The 14,195-nt window shown below is 38.6% G+C and overlaps 2 protein-coding genes across 15 annotated transcripts in view; one reads left to right on the plus strand and one right to left on the minus strand.

Annotated features, from left to right (window-relative positions):
• Nucleotides 1-6,435, plus strand: part of FAM81B (family with sequence similarity 81 member B) — a 62,587-nt gene extending 56,152 nt beyond the window's left edge. The window contains exon 9 of the mRNA XM_005306925.4: nt 1,096-6,435. Within this exon, the coding sequence (XP_005306982.2) occupies nt 1,096-1,229 (134 nt within the window). The 3' untranslated portion in view covers nt 1,230-6,435. The remainder of the gene's footprint in view (nt 1-1,095) is intronic.
• SKIC3 (SKI3 subunit of superkiller complex) overlaps nt 6,011-14,195 on the minus strand; it is an 80,163-nt gene continuing 71,978 nt past the window's right edge. For all 14 annotated transcript variants that reach the window (XM_042855830.2, XM_042855824.2, XM_024109604.3 and 11 more), the window contains 4 exons: nt 12,225-12,377; nt 9,856-9,986; nt 8,213-8,336; nt 6,011-6,898 (listed from right to left, as the gene is read on the minus strand). In XM_042855830.2, coding sequence (XP_042711764.2) covers nt 6,821-6,898; nt 8,213-8,336; nt 9,856-9,986; nt 12,225-12,377 — 486 coding nt within the window. In that variant the 3' untranslated portion in view covers nt 6,011-6,820. The remainder of the gene's footprint in view (nt 6,899-8,212; nt 8,337-9,855; nt 9,987-12,224; nt 12,378-14,195) is intronic.

The raw sequence follows: 14,195 nt of genomic DNA on the forward strand, positions 1-14,195 counted from the left end.
AAAGCAAGCTTAAAAAGGAGAGCTGGACTAGGGTGACCAGATGTCCTGATTTTATAGGGACAGTCCCAATATTTGGGGCTTTTTCTTGTATAGGCTCCTATTTCTCCTCCGCATGCCCCCCATCCCCGTCCCGATTTTTCACACTTGCTGTCTGGCCACTCTAAGCTGGTCACAGGAAGGGGTGGCAACCAGAAGGAAAGGAGCTGAAAGGGAAACAGCTGACAAACTTCTGCTGCCCCAAGACTTACCACAACCCCAAAAGACTTTAGAAAGAGGGAAAGGGCTTTGAAGCTGCCTGAGGGTGAGCCCTGAGAGAGGCTCTGCCTACTTTACAGTATTGCTGGCTAAAACTATCGGATTAGGTTCTACATCTGCAATTGATAGCATGTGGGATGATTGCTGCAAAGGCACTCAGCTCCCTTGACTTTAGGGTGACCAGACAGCAAATGTGAAAAATCGGGACAGGGAGTGGGGGTAATAGGAGCCTATATAAGAAAAAGACCCAAAAATTGGGACTGTCCCTATAAAATCGGGACATCTGGTCACCCTACTTGACTTCAAGGGGGATGCTCTGTGCAAGTGCAGGGATCTCCTGACATACTGTCACTTGCAGTAGCAATGCTCCCAGGGGTATGTAAATGTGATTAGAGAATTTCATGGGTCCGAAAGTAATGATTATAGACTTACAAATCAGTTACTGGATAAACAGTGCATTAGTCATGCTTTTAACAGTGAAACTGCACAGCTGGAGAAAGGTAACTTCAATAACAAGCAGGACTTCATTTTTGTTAAGTTTTTGGACATCATATAGAATTCAATTTTCACATCCAATAAATGTGATGCAGGTTCTGATACTATTGCTGTAATTTGGGAGCACTGCCAGTATGTTTGGTGCTGCCCAGTGCACAGGAAGACATGATTCCAATAACAAGGAGGTTATCATTTAAAATGCTAAAGCCATCTCCATGACATGCAATAAAACAGATTAGATAGAATGGTTTTAATGGGTTTTAGATTAAATAGTAGCTAATTACTGCAGGGTTGCATAAAAGCCTTTGACCATAATTTAACTAAATATACCTATTTTTACACCAGGATTTCAGTCCATTCATGAAGCTCTCAACTCACTCCAACAAATACAGACAACAAAACTGAAACTAGAAAAAAAGAAATTCCAGAAAGACATTAAAAAAATACGATGCAAGGTAACTGAACTTCAGGAAGACTGAAGCTTTTCCAGCATTTGCAGTTGTTCTCTCAACCTAACAGGACTGTTGGCTTAAAGACTGAAACAAAGAAAATCTCATGTCTCCATAGCATGTTACTGCTATCCTTAAATCATATTTTATAATCTAGTGCAACACTAAAGAAAATCAGTTATGGTGATTTTGTCTTGTTTTAATATGTTGAAGCAAGGTCAGTGGGGCAAGAAAATAAATATTAAGGACTGACAAATTTGAAAAGAATATTTCACAAAAAATTAGCTCTTATTTGGGGATTTTTAGGATGCACCTGTCTGTTTAACTCCCTGACATTCTTAAGCATAACAAGCCCACTTCTGGTCTGAATTATGCTGGATTTACACTGGTGCAACTAAAATCAAAATTAGGCCTAGTAAATTCTCCCAGTATTGCTCTATGCACATACATTAAGCCGATTAATATTAAATGGCAATTGAAGGAAGAATAGCAATCCTCAGTTTCTCTAGAATATAGCAGAACATTTACTGCAATGTAATTTGGGTTGGAGAAAAAGAGAAGTTGAGTCATTCTATGCAGCTAAGGAAACTGGTGCAAGTGATGGATCAAAGGCAAGATGATGATAATTTTTGCATTATCAGAAATATGGTATCTATTTCCAAGATGCTTTTCTGGTTCATGGAAAGAAGGTGATGGTTATACCTAGGTTCTTGATTATTAAAGTGGGTAAAATAAAATCTTAAATACATTTTTATCTGCTTCAACTTTAAAAAAGGAAACAACCCTGAAATAAGTTTACCTGGTAATTCAGGTTCCAGAATTCTAAGGCACTAGTACACACTAAATTCCAGTCCCACTGACATCAGAGACAGTTTTGCCAGGGTTTGCGGGGGAGAGGTGGGGGAATGACCACAATGCAGTTGTGGTAGATACTCTGTCCCACAACTGATAAATTCATTGTCTCTGAGCCTCTCTCCAGCAAATCAAATGGGACAGAACTCAGATAATCCTAGCGGCTCTGGTTTTCCATGTTTGTCTAGGACAGCACACAGGGAAAAGTTCCTCAGGCAGGGGCCCGGCCTAGCCTCTTTAACAGCATGGTTCATGAAGAGGCCTCAGTACAGATAATAGGAGAATCCAATTCAGTAACAAATATACTTTTCTTGCTGCAAGGAAACCTTCCTTTTCTATGGTATATGCAAAAAACTAGAATCACAACAGGAAATGGTGTAAAAACAAAAATAGTGACCAATGTCAAATGCAGTCCTTCTGTGTTTCAGTTTTGGTAAGTTTGACTCATCTTGGGCCTTGCAGGTACCACTCTTATGAAACAGGTGTCTGCACTTAACACTCTTTGCTGCTTCCATCTTGGCAACCCTTTAAGATCACATCACTCTGTGTGTCTCACATTTTCAGGGAACAGCAGAAAATCTATAGTGCCACCTGGAATCCTAATATACTTCTACAGACCCTTACCCAGCTGTTTTCTGAACTCATCCTATAGGGTCTCATGTTATTCCCTGCCTATGAAGGTGACACTAGTAGGTGCTATAATGTTACTTGTATTGGCCATGAAGTTATGGCAAAATATAGGGCCACTGAGGAATTTATTCCAAAGTAGCACACTATGTCACAGATGTTTGGATTGATCCACAGCATCCTACACAGAGCCTAAACCTGACACAAGGGGAAGACCACGGCTGCAGGTGTCCAGACTTGCTCCTTTGTGCTCTAGCATGAAGGCAGGTGTAATCTTGTCCAAAGTATTGATTTGCAATCACATTGCAAGTTTGAGACATAATTTAGAATTAAAATCTCATGTGAAATAAACGTGCTATATGAGCTTCAGTATTGCTATTGTTGATTGGGCAGTCGTTGTGCAAAAAGACATGATCACAAGCTTCTAGCCACCTTTTCATCATGATCAAATTCATACTCATCTTCACATCCAGCCAAAGGTTCCTGGCTGTTCGCAGCTCTTCCTTGTTTGTTGGCTTTGTGGAAGGCAGATTAGTCTGGCCAAATGGCAAGGCAGGTAACAGAATTCAAGGCCCAATCTTGGAAGTTCACATCCAATAAAAATGTAGGACTTATGCTTTTAAAAAAAGAAATAGTTTGGGCTAAAATATTATTTTTTACATCGCATTAAACCAAAAGATAGATTCCAGAGCTACAGTCAGCTCAGAGTACTTTGGAGTGTCAGATAACCGTAACCCCATTGGCAGGACAGGTGTAGTTATTTGTTACTATTGTTTTTTTGCCAATCAAAACTGTTTATATTGGTTATAAGACTGTTCCTATCCCTCACAAATGCTTTGCTTTCATTTAAACTATACAGAATACCTACATATATTAGATTAGTGTGCTGGTCATGTTTTGTGATTTAATTTTGTGTGAAACAATGTTTGAATAAGAAAATCCTATTTGGTGAAAGTATTATTGAGGGGTGGTATGCTTACCACCTCTAAAAAGGAGATTCACAGAGATGGCGTATACAGATTTAAAAAAAAAAATTCTCATGAACGGATTTTATTGTGTGTGTATATGAGGGAGTTTAAGTATCATGGATGATATCCTGGCTCCATTGAAGTTAATGGGAGTTTTGTCTTTGACATCACCAGGGCCAGGATTTCACCCTATTTCTGCTTTAAAGGAAGGCAGTATGAACCACTAGATGGCAAACCTGCCTAGGACTGAGTGGACCTGGTTTTTTATTCCCATCTCTACCACTGACCTTGGCCAAGTCACTTCATCACTATGGCTGTTTCCCCATCTGTAAAATGAGGGTTCTGCTTGCCTTCATTTGTAAAGTTCTTTGAGATCTACAGATGAACGAAGTGCTAAAACCTATCCCACCCTCAGCAAACCTGGAATTCATTTGCACAGGACACAGCAGACACTTTGCACACCCTTACCTCTGGCGGCTGCACACTTGCTTTGTCTTATATTTCTTGGATTTCATTAATTTAAATTAGAGCCTTCCCTTAACAGTTTGCACATTATCTTCACCACCTACACCTCGCTTTCTTTCTTCAATGTGTATAAAATTCCTTTGGGCTATAAAATTATCTGGTTAGAAATATCAACTAATAGTTTCTTCTAATTCAAAGGAGACAGCATTGTTAGTTTGAAAGTAACTTTTGTTGTCTGATGAAATGCTAATGTATACATGAAGAACATCTACAACTGACAGATGACTTATTGGGAGTGTTGATGTAGTAATGTTGGTCCCATGATATAGGGTAGACAAGTAGGCGAGGTAGTGTCTCTTATTGGACCAACATCTGTGGTGAAAGGGACAAGCTTTTGAGTTACACAGAGCTCTTCTTCAGGTCTGGGAAAGGTATTCAGTGTCACAGCTAAATACAAGGTGGGACAGATTGTTCTCTAGAGACCCTGTTTTTGTCTTATTACAACAATCTGTAACCCACTAACCCTCCTTTGACCTATGACTGCAGAGGTGTTAATTGCCTACTTCATCTTGAACCATCTCTTGCAACATGTGTTAACTCCTTATGCTTAATCTGTTCCACCTTGTATTTTGCTGTGATATGGAGTACATTTCCCAGTCCGGAAGAACTCTGTGTAGCTCAAAAGCTTGTCTCTTTCACCAACAAAAGTTGGTCCAGTAACAGTTATTACTGACATTATATGATTGATAACTAAGGCTAATGACAGATTGGAGACATTCATTCTCTTATTCCCCCACCCTGACATTAGAATACACAGGGTCTTTAGATTTACTGGCTGAGTGAAGGAAGGTCTAACATTCAACTCAGAAGCATTTCTCTGTATGTTTGCCTGTAATGTGATAAAACTGAAAGGAAGGGAAAGGTAGAGCCTCTCAGGTGTCTGGTTAGCAGAGCCAGCAGCTCCAACCACCTCTAGAATGGTCTATAGATCAAAAAACGGGTTGAGGGCAGCCTTTAAACACATTCCTGCATAACAGTACCTCCTCCCAATACAATTTGAAAGTGATGATGCTGAAAGAAAGTTGGATAAAGACAAAATAAGAATGGTGTGTGGGCTGTGGGGGAAATAGGTCTCCACAGAGCCCCTGGTATGGGGACACAAACACTGATGGGAAGACTGGAGGACCATGTCATGAGGGCACACACAGACCCTGGCATAGGGGAAAGGGCAATGGAGAGAGCCCCTGGAAATAGGGGTGGCATACAGAAGGCTTGTGGGAGAGAAAAAATGGAGGAATGGAAGGAGCCCACTAGGCCAAAATGCCCTAGTCAGAGTAATTATTAAAATCTTAGATCTACTGATATATAAAGTGATGAGATCATCCTACAGGATTATTGCTAAAATGACAACTGATATGAACCATAAAGGCACGGAATTCACATTGTGAGTTTGTTCGTTTTTTAAACTTCAAGTGAGTGGGCAGAAACAGGATGTTAGCTAGTGATAGTGTAACACTACTTGATGTATGCAAGCAAGTTTAAGAGTCAGATCCCTAGTCAGTCCCTGTGGAGTTTAAGCCAAGAACCAAAGCCTGCAAAGGGAGAGTGGGACCCTAGAGAGAGGAGCAATTACTCTTCTCCTGCCTCTCCTCCCCCCCCCCCCCCCCCAAAAGAGCTACCTTCAGTTCACATTAACTATCTGACCAATCACCTTAAGGAAAATGTCTTACATGGCCGTGTGTGGGAGAAGGTAATAGTAGAAGACCCTTGCCATTCCTCCCTTGAGTAAGTTAAGAGCAACAGGCCAGCTAACCTGTTCAAACTTGAAAATTAGCACATACTTAAATATACGTGCTGCATACAGTAAGTTCTTAATTGTTTGCAACAAAACACTCAGACTAGATTCATTGAGTTTTATTTTGATTATCTGGAAGTACAGGGCAGAATTGCATCAAGAACTGTTATCATGATTAATCCAAATAAGCAGTCAACAGCAGGGTTACCAAAAAATTATAAATACAAATTGCCATACACATTTATAAATATAACCATGGATCGGCTCATTGTGCAAAATCTCAGTTTTACTTATTTATATTTCCCTTGACCAGAGTATGTTGTAGAAATCCAGTTCCTCCTGTCTGCAACCTAATCAGTTGCAGTGTTAAATATTTTTTTGCTTCCCGCCACTGCATGTGGAGTTGCAAATGTATTTGGAGTCCCAACTGTAATATAACGAACATTATAGAAAGTTTAGATTTCTGCAAGTTACAACAGTTGGGAATAACTTAAAAATATAAATTTGCATACTACTTTGACAATTTAAGGCTTTGTTTCAAAAAGTAGAAACTTATCCTGCTTTGCACCACTGCAAGTGCAAAATGATAAGCAATGTCCATGTGAGGAGCATGGACATCTGCTGTAAACTCCAACAGAAAAAAAAAATGGATTCTCCATTGCAGCAGCACAACATAAATGTATCAGTGAGGAAAAATACAAGTTAAATGAACTTGAGTTTTAAGTAAAGGAAAAACAGGTTGATGGCAGTGTCCATCGTAAAAAAATATTTATTTTAAAGCAATTTGCTTTTGTCTAACAAAAAAGGATTTTCACTTAAAAAAAAACAAAAACAGATTTGCTGGCAGGTGGCGTGAATTAGGTTTCATGAATTTCCTTTTTTTCCTTCTGGTGGCCCACTGAAAGAAGTCCATGCTAGGCAGATGCTGATAATTTCTTGTCTAGTTCCAGAGATCTAGTATCTCCATTAGCTTTGGCATTCGCTACAAGTGCCTGTGGGGAAAAAAAAGTTATTTGTGATACCCAAATATTTGAATCTCTCCTATTCAGCACCCCTAAAAACCCAAGCAACCCAAATATCCAGACATAAATGGGATAATTTCAGTACTATGCAATAGTTTGCTTAATGCCTTAAAAAGTAAATTGCAACCACTGCAATGCAAGACATCATTTGTTGCTTAGGGCTGAGGTCACTTTTCCAACTAAGTGATTCACTGACAGGAGGGAAGATACTGAAGATAGAAGAGACCAATGAGGTCATATGGCCTGTCAGTGCAGGGTTGCTCCCTGCAGGGCCCTTATGGGTGTTTGGTAGGTCTAACTTTATATATGATCCATGTGATAGGGCTCTCTCACAGCCTACTTATACAACATTGTCAGGAGTTTTCCCTGACAGTTTAGGGTTTCCCACTCTGAATTTAATTCTATGACTTGAGGCCTTTGTACTATTCAAGAAGATCTCTCCAGCTTAGTGTTTTTACAGATGTTCATAGGTTCTGCCTGGCATTCCTCACTCCCTGTGGTCACTTAGCCAAACTCTACATTATTTTCTCGCTAGTGATGATTACTCAGAACGGAGTACAACGAATCCACACCAGAATCCTGTTCAGAAGAACTCGATTGCCAATTCTTTTTTATCGCGTGTCCCATAATGCATGTCTAAGCAGGGAACTCAGAAGAATTTTGCCCCAGATGTGGTCTAAAATTTTAATACATTTTGGAACAGGAACTTTCAACACCATTTCCTTAAAATTCACAGTTAGCAAATATCTTGCTTCTGATATTACAGTCAAAATTTGAAGGTTTAGAGAGCAGTTCAAGTGCTATTTTGGATGTGCTGGAGACATGCATACATTTACTCTTTACTATTGAAAGTTGCTAAAAAAAAAAGTGTAATTAAAACAAATCTCCCCCTTGTCCCCCTCCCCATTCTGTCTTGACCTATGTCTGCATCTGTGTTGGGGCTGACAGTCTAAGTAGTATTTAAATAAATTATCAGATTAAAAAAAAAAACTCAATTTTTTACTGTAAGAGCTCAGTCTTAAACAAGATGGAAGTGCACAATTGGCCAGCATCCAGTCTCAGTCACAATTAGTTATGCTGACTGCCTGACAGTCATGGTGCAGCTTTGATTTGAATCACTGACTCCACACAAAGCTGGAATTATATTATGCTTTTGCTTCCCAAATCCTGGAAAGATTCCGTAACACACCCCATAAATATTTCTATAAATGGGGACTAGCATAGAAAGCTAGTCAACACGATTGGTATTTGCATATATCTGTATAGAAATAGACTGACTCTTACATCTATTAATTCGTAATCATCTTTGGCATATAAATGTCTTAGGAGGTACCAGCGTGCAACTGATACTATGGTTTCTGGATATCCAGGCTGATACACCACTCTTTCCAACATTCGACGAGTCTCCCTAGGAACAAAAATAAAATTTAATACCGAGAATCTCTAGAAATTTGTTGCATTTAACAATTTTCTTGTTTTGTATAACCTGGCAAGAGTCAGAATTATTTTAAATTGTAGTGATTAAACCAAATTGTCCTTTTAGATAAAATTCGCATGAGCAATCACGTGTCTTGCAGCCGATGACAACAGTTGATAGCAATATCACCAATTTTTACGTCTACTTCCCTTCTCCCAATTGTGGGTCCAGCACTGCCTCTCAATGTCCAGAACGTACATAATGATTCATAGTTATTTTTATTTCCACTTAGAATAATAACTACCCTGAGAACAATCCTCTATAAGTACACCTGAAAATGTAAACTCTTCTGCTACAAGTAGTAACTCAAAAAATTATTTCAACACTAATGGAATTTTAATGTTTGCTATATTAGCATGTTGTGCATCATGCTGCCCATAAACTCAATTTGGGCAGCACTACCCTGCTGAAATCCTAAAAGGCATTTGCTCTTGTTTAATAACTATAATATAAACCTTTAAGGTATCACAGCTGCTTTTAGGGAAGCAGTTACTAGAACACCAGTCCTGTGACCAGCAAAAAGGTTTTTAGTCAAATGTATTTGTATAACCAGTGTGTATAACACACGCATTATAGTCCATCTTTAGTGTGAAACAACTGTTTAATTGCTTGCAACAGCATTATATAATTTTATGGCAAGTGAAAAGTCAGTAAAGTGACATCCAAGGGGAAATTCAGGTAGGCAGAATATGGTTACACAAGTTAGAATTTGGCTAGTGCACTGGTACCAGCATTCCTATTTTTGCAAATATGTGTCATGGGGAAAAAAAAGGGTCAGAAACTTGTTTTGAATCTCACTTGAGACTGGATAGAATTGCAGCACATGCTGGAATGAGACTGCCTCACTGCTACCATCTCATTCAACCAATACTCATCAGATAGTTCTTGCAAAAAAAGTTAAAATATATTTAGTTTATATGTTTTTTAAAAAGCTTAGCCAAAAGCTGTAGCTGTCTTTGATACCATAAAAGACTCCAACTATAAATACTACTGCTTTGGTTCCCTGCTTTCAACTGGTTTTTCAGCTTTTGAAGTTGAACTAAGGCAGGGGTTGGCAACCTTTCAGAAGTGGTGTGCCGAGTCTTCATTTATTCACTCTGATTTAAGGTTTCGCGTGCCAGTAATACATTTTAACATTTTTAGAAGGTCTCTTTCTATAAGTCTATAATATATAACTAAACTATTATTGTATGTAAAGTAAATAAGGTTTTTAAAATGTTTAAGAAGCTTCATTTAAAATTAAATTAAAATGCAGAGCCCCCTGGACCGGTGGCCAGGACCCAGGCAGTGTGAGTGCCACTGAAAATCAGCTCACGTGCCGCCTTTGGCACGCATGCCGCCTTTGGCACGCATGCCATAGGTTGCCTACCCCTGAACTAAGGCAAACCACCTGCACTCACTTTCACCAGACATTGTTTTTATGGGGTACACTATTATAGAGAACACATACCTTGCCCCCATTTTGCGATTGTACTGTAACAGCGCTTGCAGAAGAACAGCCAGTGGGCAGAAGGAAAGTTTCAAGGCTTCAGTTGTTGCCTCCTGAACCAAGGATGGCCAATGATCATTTGAAATGTTAGCCTATCAGCAAGATGACAGCAAGAAAACTTTAGTAACTACGTTACTAGCCAAAATGTTTCACTGGGGGAAAGATAATATTTGTTTGCACACATATCATCTGCACATGATTAGCCTTTAATTCTGCAAGTTTGCTAATTCTTAAGCTTTCCTGTTTGGTAAATTAGATTTCCAAGTCTCAGGGTATAATAGGGCTGGAAAGCCAGAACTGCATTATTTCAGTACTTTTACAGCAGTCTTGCAAAATTCTACTTGGCCATTCATCTGCAGAGTTGTTATTAACAGGAAAGTAAAACAGCATTACTTTATTATATTAAGGATGCATGTGTATATCCGATGAAAGCTTGCAAGGCTACACTGGAGAGATGAATTTATCCACATTGAATGCTCACAGGTACACAGAGTCCAAAGAGAAAATCGTAAGTTAAACAGCAACTCTAAATTGATGTTTATTTAGTGGAGCCACTATTCAGCAATTCATGTTTGGCAAGTCCATTGAATTAGATTACTGGAGAGACGGTAATGTATTTGGTAAAAATTTTGCATGACAGAAAATACAGTAAAATATAAATGTTTATATGAAGTGCACAGGTTTTCACTAGGAAAGATAAGAAACAGATTATTCAAGACTGTAAGAGACTGCAATTATGCTACTGACATCTAAGTGAAATAATTAAAGACAACAAAATGTGCCAGAATTTGCCCCAGAGTGGGTGCAATTTAAGTGGGTTCAGCTATGCTAAAGATAAAGCTGAGCAAACAAACCTATGTAATAGAAACTGTCTTGTAAACTGCTCTGGTTATGCCAAGAGAATGTGGGTAGCAAAAGGTTTGTTTAAAAAGCTGATTTATTTGCTTCAAAAGAATTTAATCAGCTATGAAGACTGATCAGTATGAAATACACTATACAAAAAACAGCCTTAATTATGTCATACTTTAATCTTGTGCAAAATAGTCTGAAGCAAGAGTGAGAGTTGTACCTTTTCAATGAAATTAAAGCATGCAAAGACCTCTACATAAACACCTAGTGACATGTAGGTTGGGTGCACCACCAGGTTCTGCCATGGTAGAGATATTTTGTGGGCAGTTACAAATGAAGAGCAAAGTCACCAGCCAGGACGGCAGAATCACGTGAGATGTAGCAGGGTCCCTACTGGCCAACATTCCCATACAGATAACCCTTTCTCCCTGAGGCACGGGGTTCTCATACTCATCAGGAAGAGAGCTTTATTTGGTTTCCTATACTTTGAGAACTTCTTCCAGTACTCAAAATACATCAGTTAGCTGAACTACTTGGTGTAAAGGAAACTCATTTTGTTTCCTCTTTTAAACATTCTGGGCATGAGAGAAGATGCTTTTGCTTTTGTTTTAGGGTAGATCATTTAGCTAGTGTTTTCCCAACCTATTTTAGTGAAGTGATGACCCACAATAAATTACAGCATATGAATAGCCCTAACGAAAGAAAACATGCTTTCTCCTATGGCATAGTTGATCCAAAAAGCCACATACCTTTACATTTTTAGGGAAGTTTAGCACTAGTACTGCTGCAAGAGGATAGTGTGCATTTCAGTATCTCTAGAAAAAGCATGTAAAAAGTGACCTATATTTTCTTTAAGGCACGTATTATGCTATCATTGTAATTGTTTTCATCTGATCCTTTTAGGGAGACAGGGTAGAATGACATTCCTTAGGCTCCAAGATCTTCAAGGCAAAGACCATCTATGGGTTTGTACAGCAAACAGCACAATTGTGCCCCAAACTTGACTGAAATCTCTAGGCACTAGTGCAATAAAAATGAAAATAAATAATAAGACTGAATGAATGCAACTCATACAAATGTCACATGTTCAGTGATGCAAGAGTCTTGAAACAAAGTTATACTACAGTCAGTTTGGATGATAGAACTAATAATTTAGTATTAGAAAATAAAGCTTAATGGTCTTAGTTGATTATGCCATATATTTCCTTTAGACATAAAATATTCCTGGAGAGAAGTCTAAGAACAATCAATAGTCTTTTAAAGTTAGAGTGTATTAGGTTTATTCACATCCATGTTAGCACGAAATGAGAATACCATTTCTGCTAATTATTGAGGAGTAGTTCACAAAAGAGAACGAAAGTCTTACAGTTTCCCACAGTTTATGGAAGGACTTCATCTGGGAGATTACAAAAGATAGCTAACAGCAGATGGCTTACATTTTAAATTAATTCATTTTATCATAATAGTTGTGGTTATCTTACCATGCAGATTTCCAGTGCAAGCATAGCTAGCCGGAGCAAACTTGATAACTTCCCGTTCCAACTGCCCTGTTGGGATGCCAACTGTAAACTCTTTCTGTAACACATCTCTGCTGCAACCATCATTCTTTGAGACTGGTACACTTTTGCGAGCCACTAAAAATAGAGAACCATTATGTTTGGTAATGCTCATTAAAACAGATCATTCAGGTATTTTTGACTATGTAAATTTAAGTTTTCCAAGTTTCATGAATATATTAAGTTGATCTTTATACACCATTAGTTGTAGGTTATTTTACAGCTGAACACCTGCTTGAGGGAAGGAGAGTGCAAATTTCCATGCATGCTCTACCAGTGTACTTCTGTCCTTTAGTACTATAGCTATGTTATTTCACAACAGAGGTCTCTTACCCAACACTGCCAACCATTTTGTAGTTTTGTGAATATGAACATGAACTAGGAGGTAGCCAAACTCATTTTCCACTGGGGATCTCCTAAGCTATTTTTAAATGGAGCATGCCACCTAGCACTAGATTGCCAACAACAGTTCTATTAGGATGGTGGAAAGCTGTTCAAACATGTTAGAAAGTTTCTGCCCTTGAACAAGATGGATTTCCCATCTCATGCTACTGTATGTGAGGAAGTAAAAATATTCAATTTTACAACTTGAACTCAGGTGAAAATATGTAGTTATCCTTTTTGCCAGACAACAACCTGAACTTCTGCAGACAGAAGGTTCCTGTTGGAGGAGCTACAGATGGGAATGGAGTTAGGGGAATCTGACTAACCTAGTGTTCTCATCCTTCTGCTTGCTCCATCAGCACAGTAGAGTGAACGCCTCTTAAAGAGAGGTTGGCAAGGGACTATAACTGAGGCTTATTTTGTACTGACCTGAAAATGTATTGGTGCAAAAGAAATCAGAAGTTTGTAAATCCTTTCATATATACCCTAGATGTTCCAACTTCAGTAAGTCATGCTTGTACAGAAAGTTATCTGTTAGGTCATGAAGCAGCTATTGAACAATGAAAGGATCTAGACAACTAATCTTCTAGTCTAAAACCTTCCCTAGATGATCTCTCTCCCATGGTCCTCTGCTACTGGCACAGTTTATGACTCTCAGAGTGGAGAGCAGGGGCACAATTCTAAGCACTTTCCTAATAATTTCTTTTAGAGAGTTGCCTCTATGTTTATGCTTGTGGGATTTTTGCATCCATCATTAAGCAGTAGAACTGTCTTAAAGCAGTGTACATTGGGGTGGGGGGATAACCAGTAGCCTTTCTTCTCCCCAACTGCAGAGTCCTGATGTTACCTAGAACTGAGGAAGAGAGGGAAGGTGGGTAGGTAATATGAATGCACAGAGGTGATTCTTGAGGAATAATTACTCTCCTCATATTTTTCTGTGCAAAATGAATAGTACTAATAAGAATGTTTTCATTATATCATTATTTAAATAATATAAGGGTGGGGTTGATTAAGAAAACAGTCCTTTTTTTAAAATACAATATTGGTAACCTTAGTTAGATCTTCTCTTCCAGTAATAAGGAAAGGAAAGAAAGCTTTTTATTTATTTATTTAAATGTGCCAGGGATTTTGGGTAGTCTTGATGCTCTTGAACACGGGGAAAGAGTTACTCACCTGTGCAAAGAGTGCAAACAGAAGGAAACACAGGGACAGCACATGTCCAGTTTTCAGTACACTGTTCAGGAACCATTTATTTGTGCCTAGTAACATATGTTATAGTACATTAAGCTACAAAGTTTCACTGGGGACCTGTGATGTGGAAGTCAAGATTGGCAAATTTCACAACATATGTTTACCTAATTAAGTTAACATAAATTTACACTTTTCCTGCCTTCATAAGGAGGACTATGTACTTTCAGTTCTCTAATAGAGATCATTATCTAGTACTCACATCTCACCAGCTGTTAGTGTGCAAAGAGGAGGAATGTTAACTCAGAGTCCCTTCTCAGATAA

Source organism: Chrysemys picta, chromosome 6, assembly GCF_011386835.1.
Source record: "Chrysemys picta bellii isolate R12L10 chromosome 6, ASM1138683v2, whole genome shotgun sequence".
Lineage (NCBI taxonomy): Eukaryota > Metazoa > Chordata > Testudines > Emydidae > Chrysemys > Chrysemys picta.